At 44.0% G+C, this 23382-nt stretch overlaps 12 protein-coding genes across 12 annotated transcripts; 1 reads left to right on the top strand and 11 right to left on the bottom strand.

Annotated features, from left to right (window-relative positions):
- Window positions 1–203: 203 nt before the first annotated feature.
- On the bottom strand, window positions 204–1766 carry TbgDal_V3730 (hypothetical protein, conserved; the record flags this gene model as incomplete). The annotated part of the gene is made up of 1 exon (XM_011775220.1): window positions 204–1766. The coding sequence occupies one exon, from the start codon at window positions 1764–1766 to the stop codon at window positions 204–206; it is 1563 nt and encodes a 520-aa protein (XP_011773522.1).
- Window positions 1767–2262: 496 nt separating this feature from the next.
- Window positions 2263–3096, bottom strand: TbgDal_V3720 (hypothetical protein, conserved; the record flags this gene model as incomplete). The annotated part of the gene is made up of 1 exon (XM_011775219.1): window positions 2263–3096. One exon carries the CDS (start codon window positions 3094–3096, stop codon window positions 2263–2265), a length of 834 nt encoding a protein of 277 aa, XP_011773521.1.
- A 119-nt stretch (window positions 3097–3215) lies between these two features.
- Window positions 3216–3584, bottom strand: TbgDal_V3710 (hypothetical protein, unlikely; the record flags this gene model as incomplete). The annotated part of the gene is made up of 1 exon (XM_011775218.1): window positions 3216–3584. The coding sequence occupies one exon, from the start codon at window positions 3582–3584 to the stop codon at window positions 3216–3218; it is 369 nt and encodes a 122-aa protein (XP_011773520.1).
- Window positions 3585–3602: 18 nt separating this feature from the next.
- On the bottom strand, window positions 3603–4322 carry TbgDal_V3700 (hypothetical protein, conserved; the record flags this gene model as incomplete). The annotated part of the gene is made up of 1 exon (XM_011775217.1): window positions 3603–4322. One exon carries the CDS (start codon window positions 4320–4322, stop codon window positions 3603–3605), a length of 720 nt encoding a protein of 239 aa, XP_011773519.1.
- A 1285-nt stretch (window positions 4323–5607) lies between these two features.
- On the top strand, window positions 5608–5910 carry TbgDal_V3690 (hypothetical protein, unlikely; the record flags this gene model as incomplete). Its single annotated transcript, XM_011775216.1, has 1 exon — window positions 5608–5910. The coding sequence occupies one exon, from the start codon at window positions 5608–5610 to the stop codon at window positions 5908–5910; it is 303 nt and encodes a 100-aa protein (XP_011773518.1).
- Window positions 5911–8251: 2341 nt separating this feature from the next.
- Window positions 8252–8572, bottom strand: TbgDal_V3680 (hypothetical protein, unlikely; the record flags this gene model as incomplete). Its single annotated transcript, XM_011775215.1, has 1 exon — window positions 8252–8572. The coding sequence occupies one exon, from the start codon at window positions 8570–8572 to the stop codon at window positions 8252–8254; it is 321 nt and encodes a 106-aa protein (XP_011773517.1).
- Window positions 8573–9294: 722 nt separating this feature from the next.
- TbgDal_V3670 (hypothetical protein, conserved) lies at window positions 9295–10653 on the bottom strand (the record flags this gene model as incomplete). The annotated part of the gene is made up of 1 exon (XM_011775214.1): window positions 9295–10653. The coding sequence occupies one exon, from the start codon at window positions 10651–10653 to the stop codon at window positions 9295–9297; it is 1359 nt and encodes a 452-aa protein (XP_011773516.1).
- A 1367-nt stretch (window positions 10654–12020) lies between these two features.
- TbgDal_V3660 (hypothetical protein, conserved) lies at window positions 12021–12938 on the bottom strand (the record flags this gene model as incomplete). Its single annotated transcript, XM_011775213.1, has 1 exon — window positions 12021–12938. One exon carries the CDS (start codon window positions 12936–12938, stop codon window positions 12021–12023), a length of 918 nt encoding a protein of 305 aa, XP_011773515.1.
- Window positions 12939–13575: 637 nt separating this feature from the next.
- On the bottom strand, window positions 13576–16368 carry TbgDal_V3650 (hypothetical protein, conserved; the record flags this gene model as incomplete). Its single annotated transcript, XM_011775212.1, has 1 exon — window positions 13576–16368. One exon carries the CDS (start codon window positions 16366–16368, stop codon window positions 13576–13578), a length of 2793 nt encoding a protein of 930 aa, XP_011773514.1.
- Window positions 16369–16694: 326 nt separating this feature from the next.
- TbgDal_V3640 (hypothetical protein, conserved) lies at window positions 16695–17492 on the bottom strand (the record flags this gene model as incomplete). Its single annotated transcript, XM_011775211.1, has 1 exon — window positions 16695–17492. One exon carries the CDS (start codon window positions 17490–17492, stop codon window positions 16695–16697), a length of 798 nt encoding a protein of 265 aa, XP_011773513.1.
- Window positions 17493–18787: 1295 nt separating this feature from the next.
- TbgDal_V3630 (hypothetical protein, conserved) lies at window positions 18788–19951 on the bottom strand (the record flags this gene model as incomplete). The annotated part of the gene is made up of 1 exon (XM_011775210.1): window positions 18788–19951. The coding sequence occupies one exon, from the start codon at window positions 19949–19951 to the stop codon at window positions 18788–18790; it is 1164 nt and encodes a 387-aa protein (XP_011773512.1).
- A 692-nt stretch (window positions 19952–20643) lies between these two features.
- TbgDal_V3620 (translation initiation factor, putative) lies at window positions 20644–22734 on the bottom strand (the record flags this gene model as incomplete). The annotated part of the gene is made up of 1 exon (XM_011775209.1): window positions 20644–22734. One exon carries the CDS (start codon window positions 22732–22734, stop codon window positions 20644–20646), a length of 2091 nt encoding a protein of 696 aa, XP_011773511.1.
- Window positions 22735–23382: the final 648 nt, after the last annotated feature.

The raw sequence follows: 23382 nt of genomic DNA, 5'->3' as shown, positions 1-23382 counted from the left end.
GTTTATTTCTTCACTACTCCTTTCGTTCGTTTGTCGAAACTATGAACGTAGCCATTGCACTTAGTTGCAACCTTTGGGACGTCGTCCTTTAGGTGATTATTAAAAAAAATTATAAAAGTGGGAATGATCCACAAATCGTAATGGCAGGGCATGGTTGCCTCCGACTATTGGTGCCAAAATCTTATGATCTGTTACGTCCGCTACTACAGATGACTAATAGTGCTGTTAAGTACTGGGCTGTTTCCACTGAGGCTATTGAACCAACCATTCAAAAAGACACCTTCCGGGTCCATTTTCTTGCGAAAGAGCAGAAAATCCTCCCAATTCTTTCCGTAAGCTTTCAGCATTTGCTCCGGTCCCCAAGTGTAATATTTTGCCCAATGCGGCCTACCACCCATCACCGTCATGGCTTTGCTGAATGCATCGTAGTAACGTAATGTGTCTCTAGCGTGCCGCAAGTAAGGACGGTACATTACGATACCGATCCAACACGTTTGACGGCCATGCGCAGGTGACAGAGCAGTTGTATCAGCACCAGTAAAGCGGAACTCAACGGGGAAATGAACACTCAGGTTTTCAGAGGAAATAAGGCCACGAAGATAATGAAACGCGGGCATGACATTGCTAATGTCAATCGCCCACTCGCATGCCCACTGCTTGAAGAGGCAGTCGAACGTGAAGCATTCCAATGAGGTGCCATATTGAACTTCTGGAGCATTGTAGAAGAGACGACGATACGTGCGATTAATGTAAGGTTGTATACCCGGTTGAATGACAGCTGCTGCAAGTGCGGCCTCCACCACACCGTGGCGCAGCCAGTTACCTTTAAGAATTTTGCAGATCCGAGTTCTAAGGGTCCGCTGATTTCGCAGCCACATCTGATAGTCCTCCCCCGTGCTGTTGCACTTTTCGGAAGAAAAATTCCTCAACTTGCTGGAGGTTAGCTTCGCAATTGTGTTTCCTGCGGTCATTGGTAACGTTGCCTCATGCTTCTTCCCCATCGCAAGTTTGATAGATTCGTCGACTCTTTTCGTCTGATCGGCCCCCTCTTCGCCAACAAATTCAGCAATAGACTCATAACATTGGTCTGTATTGGGCATCCAGAAAAAGCGGTAGAACTCCGACTCGGCAATGCGTTTTTTAAGTGTATCGCCTTCAGTCAATTTTCGGAACGGAATGGGACGGCTCTCTATGCGCCACAGTCGTTTTTTCTCTGCCTGAAGTGTCACAGAAACAACGACGCCTAACATACCGAGATGGCATGCGGAAAGTGATAATTCCTTCGGTGTGGAGGCGTCAAACGTATGAAGAATACCGCGTCCATCAACCAGCTGAAGGCGGACGACACAATCAGAGATGGAGCGGGACCGTATGCCACTACTGTGTGTGGCAGTAGCAATGACACCCCCAACAGTTGTCTGCACGAAAGATGGAACACAACGGAGCATCAGATCATGGGCGCTCAACCGCTCAAACACATCACTTATTAATGCACCACCTTCACACACGATAGTCATAGATTTTTCGTCAATGGAAGTAATGCGATTAAGTCGATCCATGTGAATGAGGTGACCATTAGTAAATGTACATGAATTGGGACTCTTCCCTCCACCCACCACGCGACTCCGCTCACCAGCGGAGTTAATAACTTTTATAATAGAAGAAACCTCTTCCACAGTATTGGGGTAGTGATGTTTACGAGGAAAACACTTTCCAATATTTGCAAAGTTAGTCCAAGTCCCATCGGACATCGTCTCCTGTCCCATATACAAAAGGTTGCTATGAATGGATAGCGAATTAAGGGGGAAAAACTCACGAAGCTAAAAAGAATTTAAGCGTAACGTGACTAACAATGGTCCGAGTAAATTTTTTCTGGTTTGTGATCGTATCTCCTATTTGGGGTAATGTGCCGGTTGCGAACCCTTTTCAAAGAAAAAAAAACCTATTATGTGGAGGCAAGGGGTGAACATCATATGGGATAAAACAGAAACGACAATAGGGAAGTTGATCACGCTTTCGCAGTATTGTTCACAAAACCTTCACAGAGTTATTCACATTGTGAAGACCTTGGTAACTCTAATATCGCGATAGACACGCGAAGATGTTTGAAAGGATTCAAGCAACTCGCGCAAGGACACAACCTGATCTATGCACGATAACCGAGAAGTCCTTGAGACATCGCGAACTGGGAGTCCTTACATCCAGTGCCTACAAAAGTGAAGCGTATAATTTTCGATTAAATATTTACCCCCAAAATCGCCATTAGGAGATACTCACCGGCTCTTTCCCATAAAACTTGCGGATAAGCTCCTCCGCGGTGGGGATGACAAACGCAGTAAGATCAGCTGCTGGCTCCATCAGCAGCTGCTTACGAATATCCGTAGCCGATATGAAGCTATTCAACAGATCGGTTTCAATAATTGAATAGGAAGAGAGGTCCAAAGATAATGGCGTCATGCTTCCGTCTTCTTCAACGAGATCATCGTGCACAACTGATCCCTCAGCCTCTAACAACTCCTTCCAGCTCGGTGTTCCCGGCCGTCGGTACACAACAATACCAAAGTTATCTAGAAGCCTTTTAAGCAACGGTAGCTCCCAAACGCCTGGTATGAGAAATGTCGCCGAAAGGTCACTTCCACAAACGAACAGTACACGCACTGGGTGTTCGCGTAACCACGACAACTGCGCCTCATTTGGATTGGCATCATTTTCGTACCAATTCTGCACCTGTCGCTGGATGTGGTCCAACACCCAAAAAGTGTTTACAAAATCCGGCTGCAGTCCTTCCCAACGATCAACAGATAACGCAGGGTGACCAGCAAGTGACGCATCGCAGACGGCGGCGCGTTCCTCAAAACTGTGGAGCCCTTCCTTTTCATAACCATCGTTCACCGGAGAGACAAACCCACCAACTAACAGAGACTTTTGCCATACCGTTCCTTTCAGAACCTCCTCTACGAGATTGTACATCTCAACGTGCGTTTTGTGCATAGGGTTGAACGATCCGCAAAGGGCTGCAACAACTAAACAATCAACACTTTCCGTAACAATGTCTTTCCATGGTTTTAGCTTCGACGCGAAAAATCTGTAAGACATGAGCACCAGCCTCTCCACTAAGCCGGTAAAATGCAGTAATGTGACTACTAGGTAAGGGACAAGAGAGATCAGAAGGTGTAAGTAACAAAGAACAACCAAAAAAAAAGGTTGTGTTATACTTAAGAAACGGGAAAAAGTAGAATACACCAAGAAACACCTCGTACAAGCGGGCACAACTTACAATATATTTTTTTGTGTTTTCGTGTGTGATACAGCAAAACCACAGGAGCATGGCGGTCGCACCATAAGCATCGATAATGCGACCCACTCATGCACAAAAAGGAAACTCGTGACAAAGTGAAAATGAAACAGAACAACAGCAAATACCGCACAAAACAAAACCATTTACAACCTTTATTTTTTTTAAAAAAGGGAAAGAAACCCAACACGAGTTCACTCCCCCCCACACACACACCCCGCCCTTCTCCACCAATTCCGTACCAACGCGACGGATGAAACCAAACACTGATGTCTCCGCCTTTTTGCATTGCCCTTCCACTGTTGTTTTAGTGGAGGGCCTCCGCTAGCTCATCAGGCAACATTTGCGAAGTTCCATTAGAGCCATCCAGGAATGCCTGGTACTCCGCCTCACGTCCTTTGGGAATGAGCGGAATGCCTAACTGATACGCCTCCACGTTTTTGATATACCAAATTTCCTTTGCCAATATGAAGTCGTCAAGATCCTGTCGTTCCTTCCCCGCATTCATGTACGAATGTGTGATCTCAAACATTACCCCCGTTGCCGCCGATGCAACCAAAAGGGGCATACGATATACCGTGTGTAAAGGAAGCACTAAACAACCAGCTGCACAGAGAATGCCGAGTGGCACCGCTGCGTTGAACTCCAACACCTTCGCCAACCAACGTGCCGTTAAATCCCGCTCCTCCGGCGACACCTCATCATAATCGTACAACCCAAAATCAGTTATCGGGTGATAATATTGCCGGGGCCGCACGCGTGAGGGATGTACAGGAACAACACCAACCCGCTCCCAAAATGTGTAGGGTTCCTCTTCGGGTCCCAATAAGGCATTTTCGGCGCCACTCGTTCGTAACAAAAGCGGTGGCACCGTGTCGAGACGGACATTACGTAAGTTACCTCGCCACATGGATTCCCGCTGCTGACGGTCATATGTGGCAGTTGCATCAATTTCATCACTGTAAACTACACCAGGGATATTTACACGGCCGAAAAGACGGCACCATATCTTTTCCCAAAAGGCCATGATATAACAGTGCGAACTATGTGCGGAAAAGGAATTCTTTTCTTTTTTTCTTTTCCCTCTTCCTCCCTCTCGCTTCTTGTGCTATATGCGACACCACACGACGCTAAAAGCATATCCAACAACAAGAAGAAGAAAGGGCAAGTTAAAATGTTTTTTTTTAAAAAAAAAGAGTTCAAAAAAGAAGAAAAAAAGAAAGAGGGAAAAGAAGAGCTTTAATGCACAACTGCACTCCTACGCAAACGCAAATATGTAAAATAGCAGACGTTAAACAGCGGTGTAATTTCTACAACTACAATTACCGAACACAGCTATAGGGGGAGAGATCAACAAGTGAGGAAAAAAAAAAGAAAAAAAAACACCGCCACCACCACCACCACCGAGAGCAAACACGTGTAAACGAAAAAGTGAAAAAAAAAACAGCGAAACAATAAACAAACGAAAAAGAGGGATTGATGGCGATGAAGGTTAGTGACTAGAACAAAAAAATGAAGGGAGAGGGGAGTAAAAAACAAAAAAGAAGGAAATCAGGTTGTTAAATATAAAAGGAAGGAAAAAAAAAGATGTGGAAGTTTAGCGCTGCTCAAACATCACCATGCATTTAATGCGCGCTCTCCTTTATTTCCTTCCTTCATTCTTCCTTTCCTCCTTTATTTTATTTTGTTTTTTCCTTCATTTCATGTTAAACACTTTGGAGTGTAATGCGCATGTGTGTGTGTGTGTGTCTGTGTTTGTGTGGAATTTTCTTTTTTGTCGTACACACACACAAAAAAAAAAAAAAAGAAAGCAATCGAGTAGACGAGGTGGTTGAGGTGGCGCACGTTATTTTGATATGTGTAACACAAAATTGAAAAGGGAAAAAAATATATAAGGTAATAATAATATTAATAGTAGTAATTTTAACAATAATCACCACACACCACACACACACATGCAGAGAGAGAGAGAGAGAGAAAGAAAAAAAACGGGAAAACATCAACAAAAAATTAGAAGGAATGGGGTCGTATTTATATACAACTGAAGGTCAATTTAGGAGATGGATGGATGGATGGATGGAAACGTAAAGGAGGAGGAGGGGGGAAAACAAACAAACAAACAAACTCGTAAGGTTTTTAAGAAAAAATGGGGAAAAATTGAGAGAGTTGGAACACTACCAAAATGAAATACACCACAAATCAAGAGGATCTTCCACATCATGGGGGGGGGAGAGGAGGAAAAAAAAAAAAACAGGACTGTGGGATTAACTGCCGCAACTTAATTCAAAAGTGTAGCGGGTCACGTAAACAAGATGAAAAGGACTTTTTTTCTCTCCCCCCCCTCCTCTCCCCTACCCCTCACACTGTTCTTTATTAAAATCAGAAGTGCCACAAACTCAAAAATAAGACGCGCATTTACTCACTCATATCCTCAACTTCCCTTTTTATTTTTTCTTTTTCAGAAAAAAAAAATCGAACATGTTCCGGTTATTAAAAACGAAATAAAACACCAACACGACAGGAAAAAAAAAATGCGGAAGTGTCGAGAGCTGAACGCGTTTTCTCACCACTTGACGCATTCGCTACCTGCCTTCCCCTTTTTTTTTTATTTTTAAATTTCAGAATCGTTTTTTTTTTTTTACTTCTCTTTGTCTCCTTTTTTTTTTTTTTAATTTATTCCACTCCAGCCCTAACCTTCACTCCTCCTTTTTTTTTTACTCTTTTGGTTTTTTTTGTCATTTCCGCTATTTTGTCTCTTCGCTAAGAAAAAAAAAAACAACACAAGCACACACACACACAAACGGCGACATGAAATGTTTAAAATACACATTTTCTCATTAATTAATTTTAAAAAAAAAAAACATAAAAAAAGTCACCGTCTCACGACACAACATAAGATATGGAATTTAAAGGAAAAAGTGCAAAAACAAAACAAAACAAAAAACAAAAAAACACCTTCAAATGCACAACTACTGCCAGCAACAATAGGAAGAGGAGAAAGAGGAAAGAGGGGAGGAAAAAAACAAAAAAATGAGAAGATACGATGCGGTTCCCTCCGTTTTCATCTCTTCTGTTGCCAAATATCCCAAATAAGTTACTAAAAGGAGGGGGGAAAAGGAGGAAGGGAGAGAAATGAAAATGAAAAAAGAAAAAGAAAACAAAGTTATGCTGGTGAATAATGTAGGGGTTTTTTTTCTAATAAAAAAAAAAGAAGAAAGGAAACAACGACAAAAATTAAAAAAAACAAAAACACAAAAACGAAAAGGAAGTCACATCAAAACCTCACTCAAACTGCCACTCATATTTACCTCTTCAATCACAGAGAGTCTACAATTATATGAAGTTAGTTAAGAAAATTTTTTTTCTTTTGTAAGGAGAAAAAAAAAACAAAAATATTTAAATTGAAAAGTAAAGAAGAAAATTAAAGGTAAAGAGTAAGTGTAAGAAAAAAAATTGAAAGGCAATTAATAGTAAATGGAGAGAAAGTAACACCATAAACAAATATATCTATATATATATAAGCACAAAAAAAACAAAAAAAGAAGAGATAAATTGTGAAGAACATACAGCAAAATAGAAGAAAAAAAAGAATGAAACCAAACAAAAATGAAGTGGACACAAAAAACATAAGAAAACAATTCGGAACAAAATCGCATGAAAACAAATTGTATATATTAATTTACCCACTCCCCTCAACGCCTCATTAATCTCCCTTTTTCCCTTTTATCTTCCACACATCACGCATCCAGAGATGCGTCAGTTCTTCCTTTAAAAACAAAAATAAAAAAATCAAAAGGAAAAACTAATATTTCCCACTTTGTTTACTTCTTTTTTTTTCCCCCTCCCCTTCTCTCTTTCCCTTTCGGCACTTGCCCTTCATTAATCTTGGAATTCCGCAGTAAACATACCGTTTTTGTTCCCTCGAACTTTAGAGAGAAAAAAATATATATAAATACATAAATAACACGAGAGAAAAACAATAAAAAAAGAAAAAAAAATGGAAGAAAGAGAACCTTATCTCTTCTTCACTTTTTCTTTCCATTGCATTCACTAGAAGGATTTATTATGAACGATACAAGGAAAAAAAAAAGACGGAAGTACACAAAAAAAACAAAAGGAAAAAAAGGGGGAACATTTTATCTTTTGTTGTTGTCTTCTCTGATAATTGGAAAAAGGAAACAATAAACAATTGAAAACATGAAGAACATCACCCATTTAAATTAATTGGGAACGTTGTATTTCTTTTTTCTTTTTCATTATCATCTTAATTTTCTTTTATCTTTATTAATCGCTCTGGTTTAAACTTTTTTTCTTTTTTCTTTAAAATTTCAGTATGCATTCACTTATATTTGCATATCTTTTCCTTTAGATTGATAAAAAAAAAACAATTAATAATTTCAAAGGAGCGTTTGTTATATATATTGTTTTTTTTTGTTTTTTAAGCTTAAATTAACCTCTTCTTTTTATCCCTGTCGTTATTTATTTATTTTTGTGTGCCTGTGCGTTTGTGTCTCCTTATCATCGTGCGTGAAGTCCACGTTACTTAATTATTTATTTAGTCACCTTCCGCAATAACTTCACATCTTTTTTCTTTTTTTTTTAACAAAAGAAACAACCAAATGAAAAATAAAATTAAAAAAAAGAAAAAATGAACCCCTCTTTACCGTCACAACTTTTTCGTTTTTCTTCTTTTCTTTTGTTTTTTTTGTTTTTTCACCTTCTTCTCTCCTTTTGACTACTTTTCCCTCACACACTCGTTACTGTTTCAATATCCCTAAGTTCCTTTATTCTCTTCTCTTCTTTTCAAAACAAACGAACAAACAAAGGAAAAAAAAGAGTTTAGGTATAAATGTCGTAAAGTTGTCTATTTACTCATTCATTCGTGTTGTCTATAATGCTTCAACGTCTTTTATTTAATTATTTATTTCTCATCTCACCACAACCAAGTCATTTAACTTATATATATATATTTTTTTTTTTAAATTTTCCCTCACATTTGTCCTTTTCTTTCTTTCTTTCTCTCTTCCTTAGTGGAACTCTCATTATCCTCCTCTCCAATTTATAAAAACACAGGCGTATGCAGACATACAAATATATGATGACAAGATTAGTAGAGAAAACAACCACAGTATTACTAAACAAATAACACAATAGTTGAAGCCGCAAAGCACAACAACAACGCCACATTTGTGTTACCAACTGCACTACAGCCATTAGGCTATTGAAGGAGCATTTGTTTTTTTTTTCATTTAACTCAGTTGCTTCACCTTTTTCCATTTCATCTCATCTCAATTCTTATATATATATATATATATATTCTTTTATTTATATATATATACTCTTCAACTCTTTTACACTTTCACACTCTCTACTTTTCCCCCCTCCTTCTTCTTCGGAATACCTTCACCTAAATATACATACGTATGATAACTCTTATATATATATATATATATAATTTTTCTGCTTCCGTTCAGTATTATCATCATCATCGTTATTATTATAAATTTTTTTCTTATTTCTTTTCTTTCTGTTTCTTCTCTCTCTCTCTCTTTCTCTCGTTGTCTGCGTATGTTTGTGTTGACTTATTTTTTTTCCAAATGTTGAGGTGTCACCGCACCTTTGGCTTGCCGGTTGCACTTTATTATATTGGGAACTGAAGGGTTTGTTAAAATTCGAGGGAGAGATATATTTATTTTTTGCCAATGTTCCCTGGCAGGTGCGCGCGTGTATAATTGAATATAATTACGAATTCGCTCCTTTCTTTTTCTTTTTCTTTTTCTTTTTTTTTCCTCTTCCTCTCCACATTTTCCACCACCAGTTCATTAGCACGAAACAGCGTTTATTTTTGGCATCACCTTCCCACTGCTCTTTTTTTTTTCCTTTTCCTTTCGTTCTTTATAAACATATATAAACACATACATATATATATATATATATATATTTCCTTTTACCACGATGCCATGCGGTAAAAGAAAAAAAAACAAAGTAAAGAAACCTTCTTACAGCTGTTCAAGAGAAACAGCAAGAGGCTCATCTTCATCCTTCCACCTTAGAATCACCACACCATCCTGTTTAATGCCATAATGTCCTACAGATTCAAGATCGTCATCGAGTGGGACATTGCCTTCCTCCCGCACTAGCACTTGCGATGGTGGCGGCACGTTATACACCTGATTTAAGTAACGCTTAAAGGTATGCACACGGACATTCATCCAGTCACCGAATATTTCATAACTTTTATTTCTGTGACTAACAATGATACGATAGGCGTTGGCGGCCTCGCGACTGATAGAACTGAAACTTACGCTTGTCAGCGCCTCTGCAGGAAGTTTCTTTGACCCATCGCCGTTGTTGAGCAGTTCCTCCGACTGTGCAACTTGTCCAGGTGCATGCCGGAACAGTTTTGAATGCCGCGCTATGTGTCCATGATAACAAGGGAACAGACGACAGGTATGTGCAAACCGTCGCTGATGTTTGCGGTCGTTAATTAACGTGCATACGCCATCATTGGAACACAAGGGTAAGTCCTCACGAATAGAGCTACCACTACCACCAGACACGGTTGAACTCCCATCACCCGTAGTCATTTTGGAGTGTGCGCTTTGAGCGGGCTCCACGCTGCCAACTGCAACATGCACATTATTACACCCAACGGATTGGGGACCTGTTGGGTTACACAGCGGGTGGGATCCAACTTGATAATTTGGTGAAACGGACAACACAACCGGTGAGACGTAACGGGAGCCATGACCGCAAGCGATGGGTGAACTCACCGGCCGCTTGGGTCGCATGGACGCTTGACTGTCGGGTACCGGTGCGCGCCCCATCACATCAGTACGAGGTGGTGGTGCAGCCGTTGCAAGTGCAGGAGGCATAACAAAACCTGAAGGCGTGTAACCGCCGGGGTACGGTGGCATGCACATGTTGGGATCGTTACTAAAATCAGGGGACCTCCCCATCGCCGGGCTAAACGTCTGGCCAGAAGGGTTTGGCCTACAAAATCCATCGCAAGGAAAAGAGTTACTGCAACTACGCACGTGTGGCGTGGAATGTAGAGCACTATCACGCGGGGAGGTGGGAAATGATGGATTTCCCGATGCAAAAGATATTGGTGGGCTTTGCAGACGGTAACGCGCCTGTACGTTAACGGGTTGCACCGCGTATTCTCCAGAACCCTCGCGACAATGTGGGTTTATAGGTGAACCAATCGGGCTACATTGCGTTTCTTCCCCGCTGTTGACATTGAAACCATTTCTTGCAGCATAAGGGTTACGTGCACGCCCATTCATTTGTTTGGCCTCATCTCCACTAGCATTGGGGAGGCAGTTGGACGTAGGATCTCTGCCAAGTACGTGCATTTCCACTGAACGTCTGCGGAAAGCCGACACCAGAAACACAAATAAGTTTTGAAAACTTATGTATACCGTTCCTGCGGATTAGTGTCGAATAATATCTTCTTCACTTTCTTCCCTATTTCCTGTCTACAGAAGTGAAAAGTATATGGGTGTTTCCCTATGGTCCGTTTTACTTCTCTCCTGCTCTCTTTCCTACTGTTTACTTAACTTTCTTCCACCTTTGTTTCAGTTTCTGTGGTTATAATTATTTCCTCTCCCTTTACCCGAAACCCTTTGTCTCCCTGAATGTGGTTCCTTACCGATTATCCCTCTATTTCCTTATTCCTTCACTTTTTTCCTTTTAAAGTTAAACTTTACTTAAAAATGAACACACGAAAAGAAAAGCAGCAGGTAACGCCAAAAACAAAATATGGGTGAAATGACTGAATCAAAACATCTTGCGAAAGAAGTGACACCCAGAGATTCCAAAGCTGACGCGTCACTCCAGTGGAAGGCACTGCCGACCAAAATGAAGCAGCCGAAGCAAACACACACACGCGGTAGCACGGAAGTGCATATGAAGCAGTGATACAGAGTCACACAAATACAGAGTTAGCCCGAAGCATAAGTGAGGCAAGTCTCCACATATCCCTAACCTGCTCGCTTTCTTGATGCCTATTGACCCCACGTACCACCAGTAGACCGTGGAAGGTATGTGATTAGACAATAAGAGTAGGCACTAAAACACCTACCACTAATCACACGGCCCAACAATATTAAAGCAGTTTTCTCTAAACAAGAGATATCGCGACAATGAAAGTATCCGTATGAAGCCACCCTCAGTTCTGGGTTATGGAAACATGGGGCTGCACATACCTTGGAGCCGCATACCACCTTAAAGTACAAAAGCAACTGTCACTGAAGAAAAGTTTAGAGACGGGTACTGGGTGGAGAAAAGATGAGGAAAGGAAGCCTCCACTTCACAAAAAAATTCACATAGCGACCAACTGGAAACGCAGTGAAACTTGGCGAGTACAACCGGCAAAAATGGTGTCGAACGCAAAAAAGAAGTAAAGGATCAGATGAAGTGCATGGTACATCACTAACAGTGCGAGAAGCGATATGAGCCCCCACAGAAAGTAGGGATGAAAGGGAAAACAACAGACGTTAAGACCCCTCTGCTTCACCACAAAATCACATCCCCCATCAAAAGAGCTCCGGTCCCACACATTTTCATTCGTTTGGTGTGGTTCCTTCCCGCCTGTTGAATGCTGATGTTACCGTTCCCACGATGTCCCACACGAGAGCGGGCTCGGCTTGCCGCGTAACCAAAAATTGCGTTGACTCCTTGTCATCGACAACCATGTAACGGTAAGGCGCGCGTCCTCCGTTTATTTGGTGTGATGTGATGCATGATTGGCCCAACTATATGAAACCTCAGCAAAAGCGGAATCCGACTCACCTAAACAAGGTGACTGTACCACAGCTACTGGTGCCGCGCCTGGAGTTTTTTCGTGTCTGGAAAGTTCCGCGTGAAGTTTTGAACACTCATGAACGAGTTGGGTAATCGTCGCCCTCATGCTGCGGTGCATCTTGTTCAGCTCTAGGCGATCTTCCGTATCTATTGCCTTGTACCGCTCCACCTCGGCACGCAGCAGACGGTTCTCTTCACGCAGTTGCTCGTACGATGGAGCTGAAGGGGAAGACGAGTCCGGTGGAGCGCTTTGATTTGAATCTAACGGTGTTTTTTTACCCGCAGACCGCGCCTTTGCCCTTTCCATGTGAACTCGGGGACACCTATCTCTTTTTTCCCTCACAGGGGGTGTCCAATCATCAGTGGTTGTTTGTAAGTCTAATGATTCGAGTAGAAACGCGTGAAGAAGTTTGGCACCATAATTGGCCTCAGTGCTTATAATGCCTCGCATACCCCTCTCCTGCTCCTCAAACACGCGTCGCTCAGTGGCTTGAAGTGCAGCCCGTTCCGAATGCAGTAGCCGCCACAGAACACTAATTTCAGCATGGTAATTACGTTCCGTTCGTGTCAAGTTAGAAGCATTTGATGCGCCAGCGACCGGTTCCCTCTGCACACAATGCAATCGACCAGAATAGTGTGGAGCAATGTCTGTCTTCAACGAGTGGACAACGGGGGGTTTCCCGTCGTTGCCCATTCCCGTTTGAGTCGAGTACGCGTTTACTAGAAGTGACGTATCCGCCCAGGACGGCATCGACGAGCCTCCTGATGTTGGTAGAGCAGCAACACTCTCTGAGAGATTAAGGCGCGTAACGGAGGCATTGGGGTCACTGTTCATAATAGAACGGGTAGTGACCCCCACTGCTAAAGCGGGATCGGCTTCGGAATTTCAAAGCAACCCGAAGATAGCGAACTCCCGTGGTGTGTCGTTTTGAATTGGGAAATGTAGTAATGAAGAAACTAATATAAGAAAGCAGAAGAAAAGATTGGACGGTATTGCACTTCACCACATTTCTAGGCATGCGTGCTGGTGTGTGTGTGTGTGTGTGTGTGTGTGTCTGCATTTGAATGTTCCATTTCAACTGCTTCCCTCGCTTCAAACTCCCAAGGTAAGGACACAGCGTTAAACTCATTTCATAAGCTGTACAAACGCGTGCTGGTACGTGTTGTGAGTGAACAACAAGTCAACGTCAACCAGAGCACTTTACAGTGCTACCTGCTGAAGAATGTTAATGGAATCCGGAAGTTCGAGTATTACCACGAAAGTAAACCGCACCAATAAATAATAATAATAATAGTGATGGCAACCATGCATCAACTTCCCCAGCTGCCGTAAGTACAAGCGAACATGCACTGCCCAATGCATGAGAAAAGTTAACAGCAACCAAAATTTGTGTTATGACATAACAGCACATAAGCAGCCACTCGTGTGAATAACACTGACGAGAAGGGCAGCAGGAGAGTGTGGCTCCTTTTTATTGCGCCACGGGAAAACGACGGGCCAAAATGCCGTACATGCGTGGGGAAATAGAACCATCAAAAAGCGGAACAAGAGAAACCACAGAACCACCACCACGACCCTCAGTTATCAGAGACTCAGTTAGATAAAATGTCCTATCCAAAAGAAGTAATGTTTCCACTAGGTGACACATCCACATTCGTAGGATTGTGAGACCGAGAAAGGGCGAGAAATACTTGTCGAAGTATTCACGCCCCATTCGAGATGCAAGTGCTATATTTTCCTCATCCGCCAAGAACTTCATTTGTGCTGCCCGACACGAGTGGCAAACCCGCTGTTCACAGGAGGTGTGATGCCACATGTGTTCCCATTTTCCATCAGAGTCGGAGGAAAAATACTCACGGCAGGCCTCCATGTACAACGTGTCTAAAGTTACACTATGTTTCACCTTGGCCATCCGACGCAGGAAAGCCGGCTCCAGATGTGGTACATCAACCAGAGAACAACAACATGATGATGTAGGCTGGCTCATATTCACGGTCAGCTGCCGCCAACGGCCCTGCAGGCGCACCCACAATCGCTTCAGCAAACTTCGATAAAATAGCAGAGCTGCCGAGTCGCGATGCCCCTCTGGAGATGCTGTTGTCCACATGTCAAATGGTTGTGTCGCCAGCATCAGTGACAGCATTTCTACGCGCCACCCGCGCTGCTGAAACTCGCGACTGAGTGGAAACCCATCATTTGTTAGTGCGTGCCAACAACAGCTGACAAGCACAAGCCCTGGTGAGGCACCAGACACAAAAAGCCGGCAAATGTTAGAGCCGAGGTCCCCGCACGTGTGCAGTCCCATCATCAGGACGTTGCTGAGACTAGGGACACGAATGGCGGGTGCAACCGTCGGTGGAAACGGTTGTATGCGCAAAAGAAACATTACCTTTTCTGACCATGCAGTCTCCGCCGCTGGAGTATTAACGCTACGTTTGGGGGACTCATCAAGCGGCGTCGCTATAGGCTGAGAGTGCTGCAGCAGTGTAATTCCCTCTTTGCGCCTTCCATCATCCCGTATGATGAAGTGTTGGTTGTGTGCACAGTCGTAGCCAACAATAGTGACACAAATTTCGGCGTAGGAATACACGACATCTTCAGTAGTGCCATTTGTTGTGCAAGTGCCCCGATTATTAACCTCCTGATCTTGATGTTGCTTTCCTTTAATCGGCGCCAGAACCTCTGCGCGTGTTCCTCGTGGTAACCGCACGTCCGTCCATTCTCCATAAAGCACACGCTGTTCAGACACGGATTTTCTTTTCTCCACCTCCGTGCTCTCCTCCCGGTTAAAGTCATCATTTTCAGATGCGGAGCGCGAATGCTTAACGGCGATGGGGGTATTGCGGCGTTCGGCTTTGATTTCGATAAAAAATGCGTCTATTAACTTCGCAACGAATGCCCCAACAGGTAAATCGCAGTTCCATTTATTCACTACATCTCTTGATGGGAATGGCGCGGCTTCCGTATCTGAGGCTTTGGTATGGTCGGATTGAAGGTGGTGTCGCGCGTGCCGGACAATTGCTGTTGGAGCACTTCGAACAAGAATGTGACCACAGATAAGGCACTGTAACTTTGCTGTTGCACTAGCGAGTTGACCTCGTAAGCAACTTAAACCGTTCCCCCTTCTTTTTTCTGTTGGTTCATCCCCCACAATCCCATATTCCTCCAGCTCCCACGGGTTTGCCAAAGCCTTTTCATCAATAGAAACTATTGAATCGTGTGAACAGCATTCACCGCCTTTCAGTAATCGCACGTGTCCGCGCAACACGGCACACCAGTCTACGGATGCTTTTACCGTGCAGACAACAGTTGCCATGTGCCCTCTGGGTTCATACAAGAAGTTAATCATGTCGCGGCCAGTCATAGATGGGCAGGACGCGTCCACATTTAAATATCCATGCAGAAGATGAGAAACGCGTTCTACTGCTCGCTCCTTGTGTGCAGGATTACAGTCAAGCCCAACAACCTGCAACCCGTCACAGAGAGCGAACGCACGGGAAACGTATCCCTTCCCCTCACCAACATTCATTACCGTCCGAACACACTCTTCTGGATGTAGTGAGCGGTTGCAGCAGCTAATCACATCAATTACGGTGTCACGCATGACGCGCACCTCATGCTGCTTCTTGGGCCCCATGCCGTGTCCCAAAAGTGCTCGCATCACGCGGTCTGTTCGTTGCCGCTGTTTTTGTTGTCCTTCTGCATCTTCCGCCTCCTTCCTATCTGTTTCCTGTGGTAAGCACAGCGTTAAGCGTGCCGCGTCGTTTTGTTGTCTTCTCTTCCTGTTCATCATGAGAAGCCTTGTTTCAGAGTAGAAGGAATGCAAACAATCCGCCGCTGCCGGAGGTGGACCGTCCCTGATAAGTACGTTCATCACGTCAAATAGAGCGGTCCCACTCGGCATTAGTGTTGCAAAGGAATCGCAGAGGCGACGCATACGTTGCAACTCCTCCAACTCAACTAATCGTCCGTCCGGATGCCGCAGCGCCTCACAACAGTCACCGCCTTCGTCGCAATCATCAGGCATAAGACGAAAGAAATCATCAGGGTTATACTGAATGAGGCGTGTTTTATGTAGGAATTCACACAGTTGATCAACATACGACCGCAGCTGCGGATGTTGAGAACAGAGCTGGCTGCTGAAGTCATACACGACATCAACTTCACCTTCACCCGAACTGTAATCAAAAACCCCGTAGCCTTCAACAACGGACGGGACGCAAAGGAACGAAGGAGGAAGTGGAAGGACGAGACGGTGGCACATTCCCAGTCCTACCCTCTACGGCCCTTTCCATCTACAGAACAGTGGGGGAAAAATCAGGCAGAGATATTATAAACAAATGCATGCGTATACTAATGTGCGCACGCTGTGACGTCTGAAGTAGTTTGTGATGCAAATACTGTTATTCCGGCATCAATTGTTTGTTTCACACATGCTATGCATAATTTCAAGAAAGAAGAGGAAACAAAGGGGACAACCCTACATCGTTTTCCTTGTTAAAACCTCTTTGAAGGGATCACCTACAAAATGCATGCGAATAAGCAAGAAGAACGCCCGTAAGTTGCTTCCCTGCATGTTGGAAGCAAGCATTAGAGACTGCTCTTCCCAACGCATTTTTCATAGGTTTTGTATTCGTCTTCCTGAAAACACGCGAAGCAACACATATCTAGTGCACCTCCGTGCTCTTCCAAAAACTTCCTCGTCTCCCCTAGCGCTATCCGGGTTGCAGGTAGAAGTGGATATCCGTATACGCCAGTACTGACGCAGCAGAAACCGATGCTGCGTAACCCATTTTTCAACGCTAATGAAAGAATCGAACGATAACATTTACGGAGCATATCTGGTCTCTCACCCACCGGTCCGACGGTATGCAAAACGTAGCGCGCTGGTAGTTGATACCCCTTTGTTAGCCTGCATTCCCCTGTTTGGCAACCATTGAAAGTTGCACACTCACGGAGCAGCAACGGTCCTGCAACTCTATGAATAGCACCATCAACGCCACCGCCGCCAAGGCATCGTGTGTTTGCGGCATTAACTATAGCATCAAGCTGTAAATCTGTGACTGGTCCGCGATAAAGTGCAATGTGACGTAGAATAGCATCAGACGGATCCACTGGACGAAGTTGCTCGATAGTGACAGGTCGCGGCACAGCGCATTTCCAACCGCTAAGACTACTACGATCGATGGAAAGCCATTTTTCAATTGGCACGTCGAAGATGGCCCTTTCCGCTGGTGACAGTGCAGCGGAAAGAATTCGAGTTCGTGTAGGTGAACTTTTATTCGCCCCCTCCTTAACCCTTTCTTCGCTACTCGACTCTTTAATCTCCTCTCCGGAGTATGTTACAAACTCAAAAGGGTCCACTCTTCCACCTCGCCCTCGTTTCATGTCAAAAGTGGTGATTTTATTATTTCAACAACTCGCTCCTCGCTAAGTTCTTTTAATCACCCTTAGTCCCCTTTATGAAACAAATTTGGCGTAATTAATGAGAGTTTCAGAAAGAGTTGTAGGGAAGAAAGAAAGAACAAGTGGGAAGTGAATCACAGAGAAATACGAGTCGAAACAAGTTCTCATTTATTATTGTTCTTTTTTTTTCCTCGTGGAAGGCACATAAAAGGGCGACGCGTTAGTGAGGAAAGTACTTTGGCTATTATCAGAAACTTTTTCACATGAAAATAAAGTTATTTTCGCATTGACCTCCAAAAAATGGTTTTGTTACCGACGAAGTTGACAAACACATCTGCTTTCTCTGCGTTTTTCGCTGGTACCATAAGCCAAAGCAAGTATGTTCAACAGATCTAAAACGTGCGCTCAAGATTTGTTAATATTTTAAATTCTTTTTCTTTTAATAACTGCGCGCGATATGATTGTCCGGGGGGGGGCGGGAGAGGGCAAGCGGCTCGGCTAACCTTTCTTCAACATGTCTCAATGTCTTTCGCGCAGTTATTATGTGTTTAACGTCACTTCCTCTTAACACCAAGTTTAAGTCATCACCCGTGAAGGCATAACGAGCTAACGAAAAAAAATAGAAGAAAGAGATGTTAAAATATCGAAATAAATAATAAATATAATAAAAAACAGTAGTAGTAGATAAACAAATCTTCCACATTTGAATTAACCGTTCAAACTATTCTGCAACATACCCTGTGAAAAACGATAAAGACATGTAGCAGTACGGTACAACCACAGCCGAAAGTAACCCTATCCCCCATAATTACAAAATTTTTGTCATTGCAGCGCCGGTATGTGTTCAAGATGTCCGTCAACTTCATAATGAATTAATGATCATAGTAGTAACAATAATACATTCGATACGGACTTTCGTTATAGTCCCAAGGAGAAAAGGAAATACGTTTAGCCTCCCAGGAACAACTATTGTGGATATTCGTGTGTTGTTCTGTAGCCCCACCACCACCTCCGCTCACACACACGGTAATATTACATATGTCTTTCCCGATGTGACCACTGCTTCTCCGACGTCACTGAAATTTGCGTACGCTCGCTTTTGTTAACTCCTCAAATAGTCACTTTTCACCATTTCGTTAGCTGGTAACCACGTATAGTCAGTTCTTCCCTTATCGCGCAACCACCGCCCGCGGCATCATGAGTTCTAATTCCCTATAAATTTTACATAACTGTCACGAACACGTTTTCAACTTCCTCCTTCCCATTATTCCTTTGATTTAGCGCTTACGGAAGTCATCGACTGAAAACTCTTTCGGTCGCGGTATCTTCTTCATTGTGTAATCTTTTGATCCAATGTAGTTTGCCTCCGCCCGAGCGTCCATCCAGTTGTCCTGCGCACGGCCAATTAGTGATGTCATTTCGTCATTTGTGAAGGATATTTTCTGCTTTCCCTTTTCAACCGGGCCCCTGCCCCTGTGCTCCCCGACCATTGCTCCCGGCGTCCGCAACTCATCGGTGACACGTCGGTACTCCTCCACGAGAAATGCCATTAACCATGCGGCTCCAAGGAGGAAGAGAAGTTGAATATTAATGTACGCAACAGATATGCGGGGGTGCTGCTGGTAGTGCTTCCACCACGACACATGCTTCTTTACCTGTACGACATTATACCCAAAACGAGGGGCAACCCGCGTGTCAGGTGGAGGCGGTGTTGCATACGCCAACTCACCTGTAGGCCACTGTATGCGTGAAACAATAAACTGTCCCTTCTCGTCAATGATGGGTTCCGTAAGCGCTGGGGAGCCGGGGGCCTCTTGTGGCCAACGCATGGGTTCCAGCTCCTGGTGACTGATGTCATCCCTCGCACCACGACTGGCAGATGAAAGTTTCTCCTCAGCAGATGAGGCAGCGGTGTGTTCATGAGTATCTGAAGAGCCCTGAGATGAAGCGGGAGAAGTAGTTGTACGATCTTTTGAAGGGTAATGAGAATCCCCTCCACCGAAGCTTTCGTCTTCCGACCGTTTCGTTGTGTACTGATCTTCTTGTCCAGTTCTGAAGTTGGAATGAGCCCTCTTTACGCAGAGAAATGAAGCCCGATACGCTAAGTAGCGCGTGCTAATTCCATCGGTAACATGAATTCGCAAGATACACCTCATTACTGCCATGCGCTCATGAAGTCGTGCGTAGATAGATATGTAGATGTACTCTAAAAAATTATGTGCGCGTTCAATCAAAATAAAGGTCTCAAAGAACCTGGAAAACCAAACGCTTATACTAGGGTTTTGTTGTTGCTGTTGAAGGAAACAAAAAAAAATCCATAAGCTTCTCACATTAATATAAAGGGCGTACGTGGGCATAGATGTCACAAACACAAGTAACACAGTAACAGGGCACAATTTGAGAGAAGGTATGGAAGAAAGCGCTACCTCAGCTGCTATCATAACCTCCGTAACCGTACGCAAGCGCCAGGATATTCTCTTTTCCTCCCCTCCAAAACGGTTATCAAGTGTTGTGGTGAGATTGCATCGCAAAGGGAGGGCGATGAGACGAAAATGCAAACACTCAGACAGCCATCCGCCATTTTAAAAGGATTTTACTCCCACAAAGATTGTTGAGTGAAACCATGTCTCCGGCCCTATCTGATAAAAAAATTGAAAGGCATACAAGCATACGTATCATCCTTCACAATCACCGAATGTACGTACCGCTTCATTTCTCTTGCCTCTTACACTTTTTACACGCCTCCTTCACCCCATCTGCCGAACAACAACAACAACTCTGCGACACAGTTAGAGAACAAAAGGGATAAAAAAGTGAAAATCTCCATGGTGTAGTGAAATTTCTGCCTGCATTCACACGACGAAATAGCGTTGCCTTGGTTGTTTGCTGTCAGATGAGCGTACCGGGATGCTCTTGCACAAACCTATACCTCATCCTACCTTCAGTCTCATATTTTTTTATATAGGGTTTACTCGTCACCTCCTACACCTTCTCTTCCTTTTAAAAAAATCTTCAGTTATTTGCATTCTTTTCTTCTTTATTCTCTGTTGTTGGTTTTTTTTAAAAAAATATATCCACTGACACCGGTACGACTCATCACCAACGCATCGATATCACCACCTTCTTTCACAACCTAATTTAGTGGGCGCCGGCGCTCGATGCGCTGCTCCGTGACAACCTCATGAAGAATCATCTCCTCTGGTGGAAGGCTCTTCATGCGGCGCGCCCATAAACGGCTCCACCGCGAAGAGGCAATCAACTCTTCACGTGTACGGGCTAGTCCCTTATCGGCATGATGCCGTGCAATCCCCTTCATGCGCTTCTTGTATTGTTCCTCCTTTTCGCGCTCTTTACTCTGAAGTTCCGCCTCTTCACGTTCCTTTTGTTCCTTAACCTCGTTTTGATATCGTTGACTGTATTCTCGAAGATTATCTTGTATGTGTTTGATCTCTGCTGCCGTTAACACCGGGGGGGCGAGCGGCCGCCATGCAAAGTGCGAAAGTTGGCGCACTGACTTCTGCATGAGTTCCCTACCATTGAGATCAAAAATACGGAACTGGTTATCGCCAGAGTTCCGCAACGCAGACACCCACGCCGCGTAGAATCGCCCAGTTGGGTCCCAAGCGGTATCTGTGACGGGTGAAGTCACTCGCTCGAGTTGGACGCAAGCGCCACTATCATTAATACCGTAGAAGTGCAACGTTGATTTGTCGTAGTTCGTTGCAACCAAACGAGAACCACGCGGTGCCCAGAAGAGGTGGGTTGCGGATGTTGGATAATGACCAATAAGTTTCAGCTGTTTCTTTATGCAGTAAATTCGAATCTCCGAGGTGTCACCCAACTTTCCCGTCCTTGCACGGTCCTCGCATATAACAGCGAAGTGAGGGCCGCTTGGTTTCCAAGCAAAACGTCCAGGAGTTAAGCCGTTCTCCACCTTCAGTTGGTAAGCAGCAGCACTTTTCACACCAACAGAAAAAATCGAATACTCTGTTGAATTCGTTTTCGTTACTTTGACAACCAAATGGGTGCCTTGCGGGTGCCATAGGAGGTCAAGTCGCTGTGCTTGCAAGAAGTTTCGCTGCTCAATTACCTCCGCACGCACAACGTCATCCTTCACAACGAGGTTTTGAATGATGATCTTCCATCCCTCACTGGAGCCTCCTTGGACTAGAATGGCCATCTGATTGCCGACTGCCGGATTCCATTCGGCCACCTTCAGTCCGGGAATGACCAAAGAATGCACCGGTGTTTCACTGTTGGACTCCACCTGGAGAGCTCGCATTGTCTCAGCTCGATACAAAAATAATTTACCTTGTCCCATTGGCTCCAAACAGGCATGCGAGATAGCGACAAGCTCATCCTCCGCATTGTAGCGGGCAATGGGCCACTTATCTGAGTCGGCAAGATCGAGACCGCCCAGTACGCGAATCTTTTTTGATAAACGGATATTCCATACGCTCACCTCCTTTGGTGACTTTACTACAAGGTATTTTTCCTGTGGAGAAATGTAAAAGGCCTTGATATCAAGCTCAGTAACCTCGAATAACATATGCATCTTGCGCCCACCCCACAGTTTCAGGCCACCCATATGCTGCGAAACCATAATCCGACCGAATGTCGACCATGCAGGCATCGGCCGAACAGACGTCAAGGCGCCGTACACAAGACCGGGGTCAAGTCTCTTCTGTCGACGGTCCATCTCCGTCCACTGTCCAACAGAATCTGTCTTGAGGGGGCGGGGCTTGCGGTATAATTCAGCCTTTAGTGTAGTGTAGTTAAACCAATACCACTCTACATCGAAGGACTCGCCCTGCTTAATGAAGAACTGCGGGCGCGCCATGGAGTCTTCCGCCATTGTGTGAGCAAAATCCGCATCGGTGTCCTGCTCCATCTCTGGCGGTTTGTACTCCTCCGGCGGTTCACTCGCTGCCTTAAGCGCGCACCACCTATATGTCGAGAGAATATCGGTCTTTGTAAAGGGAAAGCGATTTAGGCGGGCGAGAGCATCCTCCGCGCTATTCACCGTAGTGAAAGTGAGAAAGGCTCCAGCAACGTGCTCCGTTTCCTCATCAAGGACGGGGTGGATTGTGAATTTATCGTGACCAAGGACGTCGGAAACTTTCTTCGTCATGTGACGCAGGAACATGGCACGCTTCTCCGGTGTAACTCTCGCCGGGAGGCCATTTACAATGATGATGTTCGACATCAAGCCATCGTCCTCCATGGCTATGTATTGAAGGACTTCCTGCGCTGATTGTGTACAAGGTTGCTCCCTGACTTATGATTATTAATATTACTAATATTATATGTTCCTCTTTTAAAGCTGTGATTTCCCCTTCTTTATTTTTTTTATCCTTTGCTGTACCCTCCTTCCCTCCTTCTTTACAAAATTTTGTAATATACGTATGCACAGTGCGTTTCGTTTTATCTTCTCTAGAATTGAAGTATAAAGAAGCAAATTAAAAAGGCAAGCATAATGCAATTAGGAAAAGGACATGACACCGTCCTGTAGTGCTTCCAAAAGAAGCTTCTGGATGAAAAAAAAAAAACAAAACAACACATGAAGACTACAGGAAAAGAGACAACAAAAACACATACAAGCGAAAAGGGCCACCCTTTTCGAAAATAAGTTGGGTTAAGCCAACACGAATCTGACTTGGTTTCCCTTCTTCCTTCCGTTACCGACACACAGGGATACGCATGTATATATATATATATATATATATATATATATATATATATATATCCACCTGACGGTACTTCCTAAGAAAAAAATAACAATAATAATAATAATGGTAATGAAGCGTTAGTTGCGCGATGCGCATACAGATGCTCAGGCCATTAGACCGACTTCCGGTTCTTTTCTAACCTA

The sequence above is a fragment of the Trypanosoma brucei genome, chromosome 5, assembly GCF_000210295.1.
Source record: "Trypanosoma brucei gambiense DAL972 chromosome 5, complete sequence".
NCBI lineage: Eukaryota > Euglenozoa > Kinetoplastea > Trypanosomatida > Trypanosomatidae > Trypanosoma > Trypanosoma brucei.
Note: the sequence above shows the minus strand (reverse complement) of the source record. Positions and strands in the feature narration are given on the sequence as shown.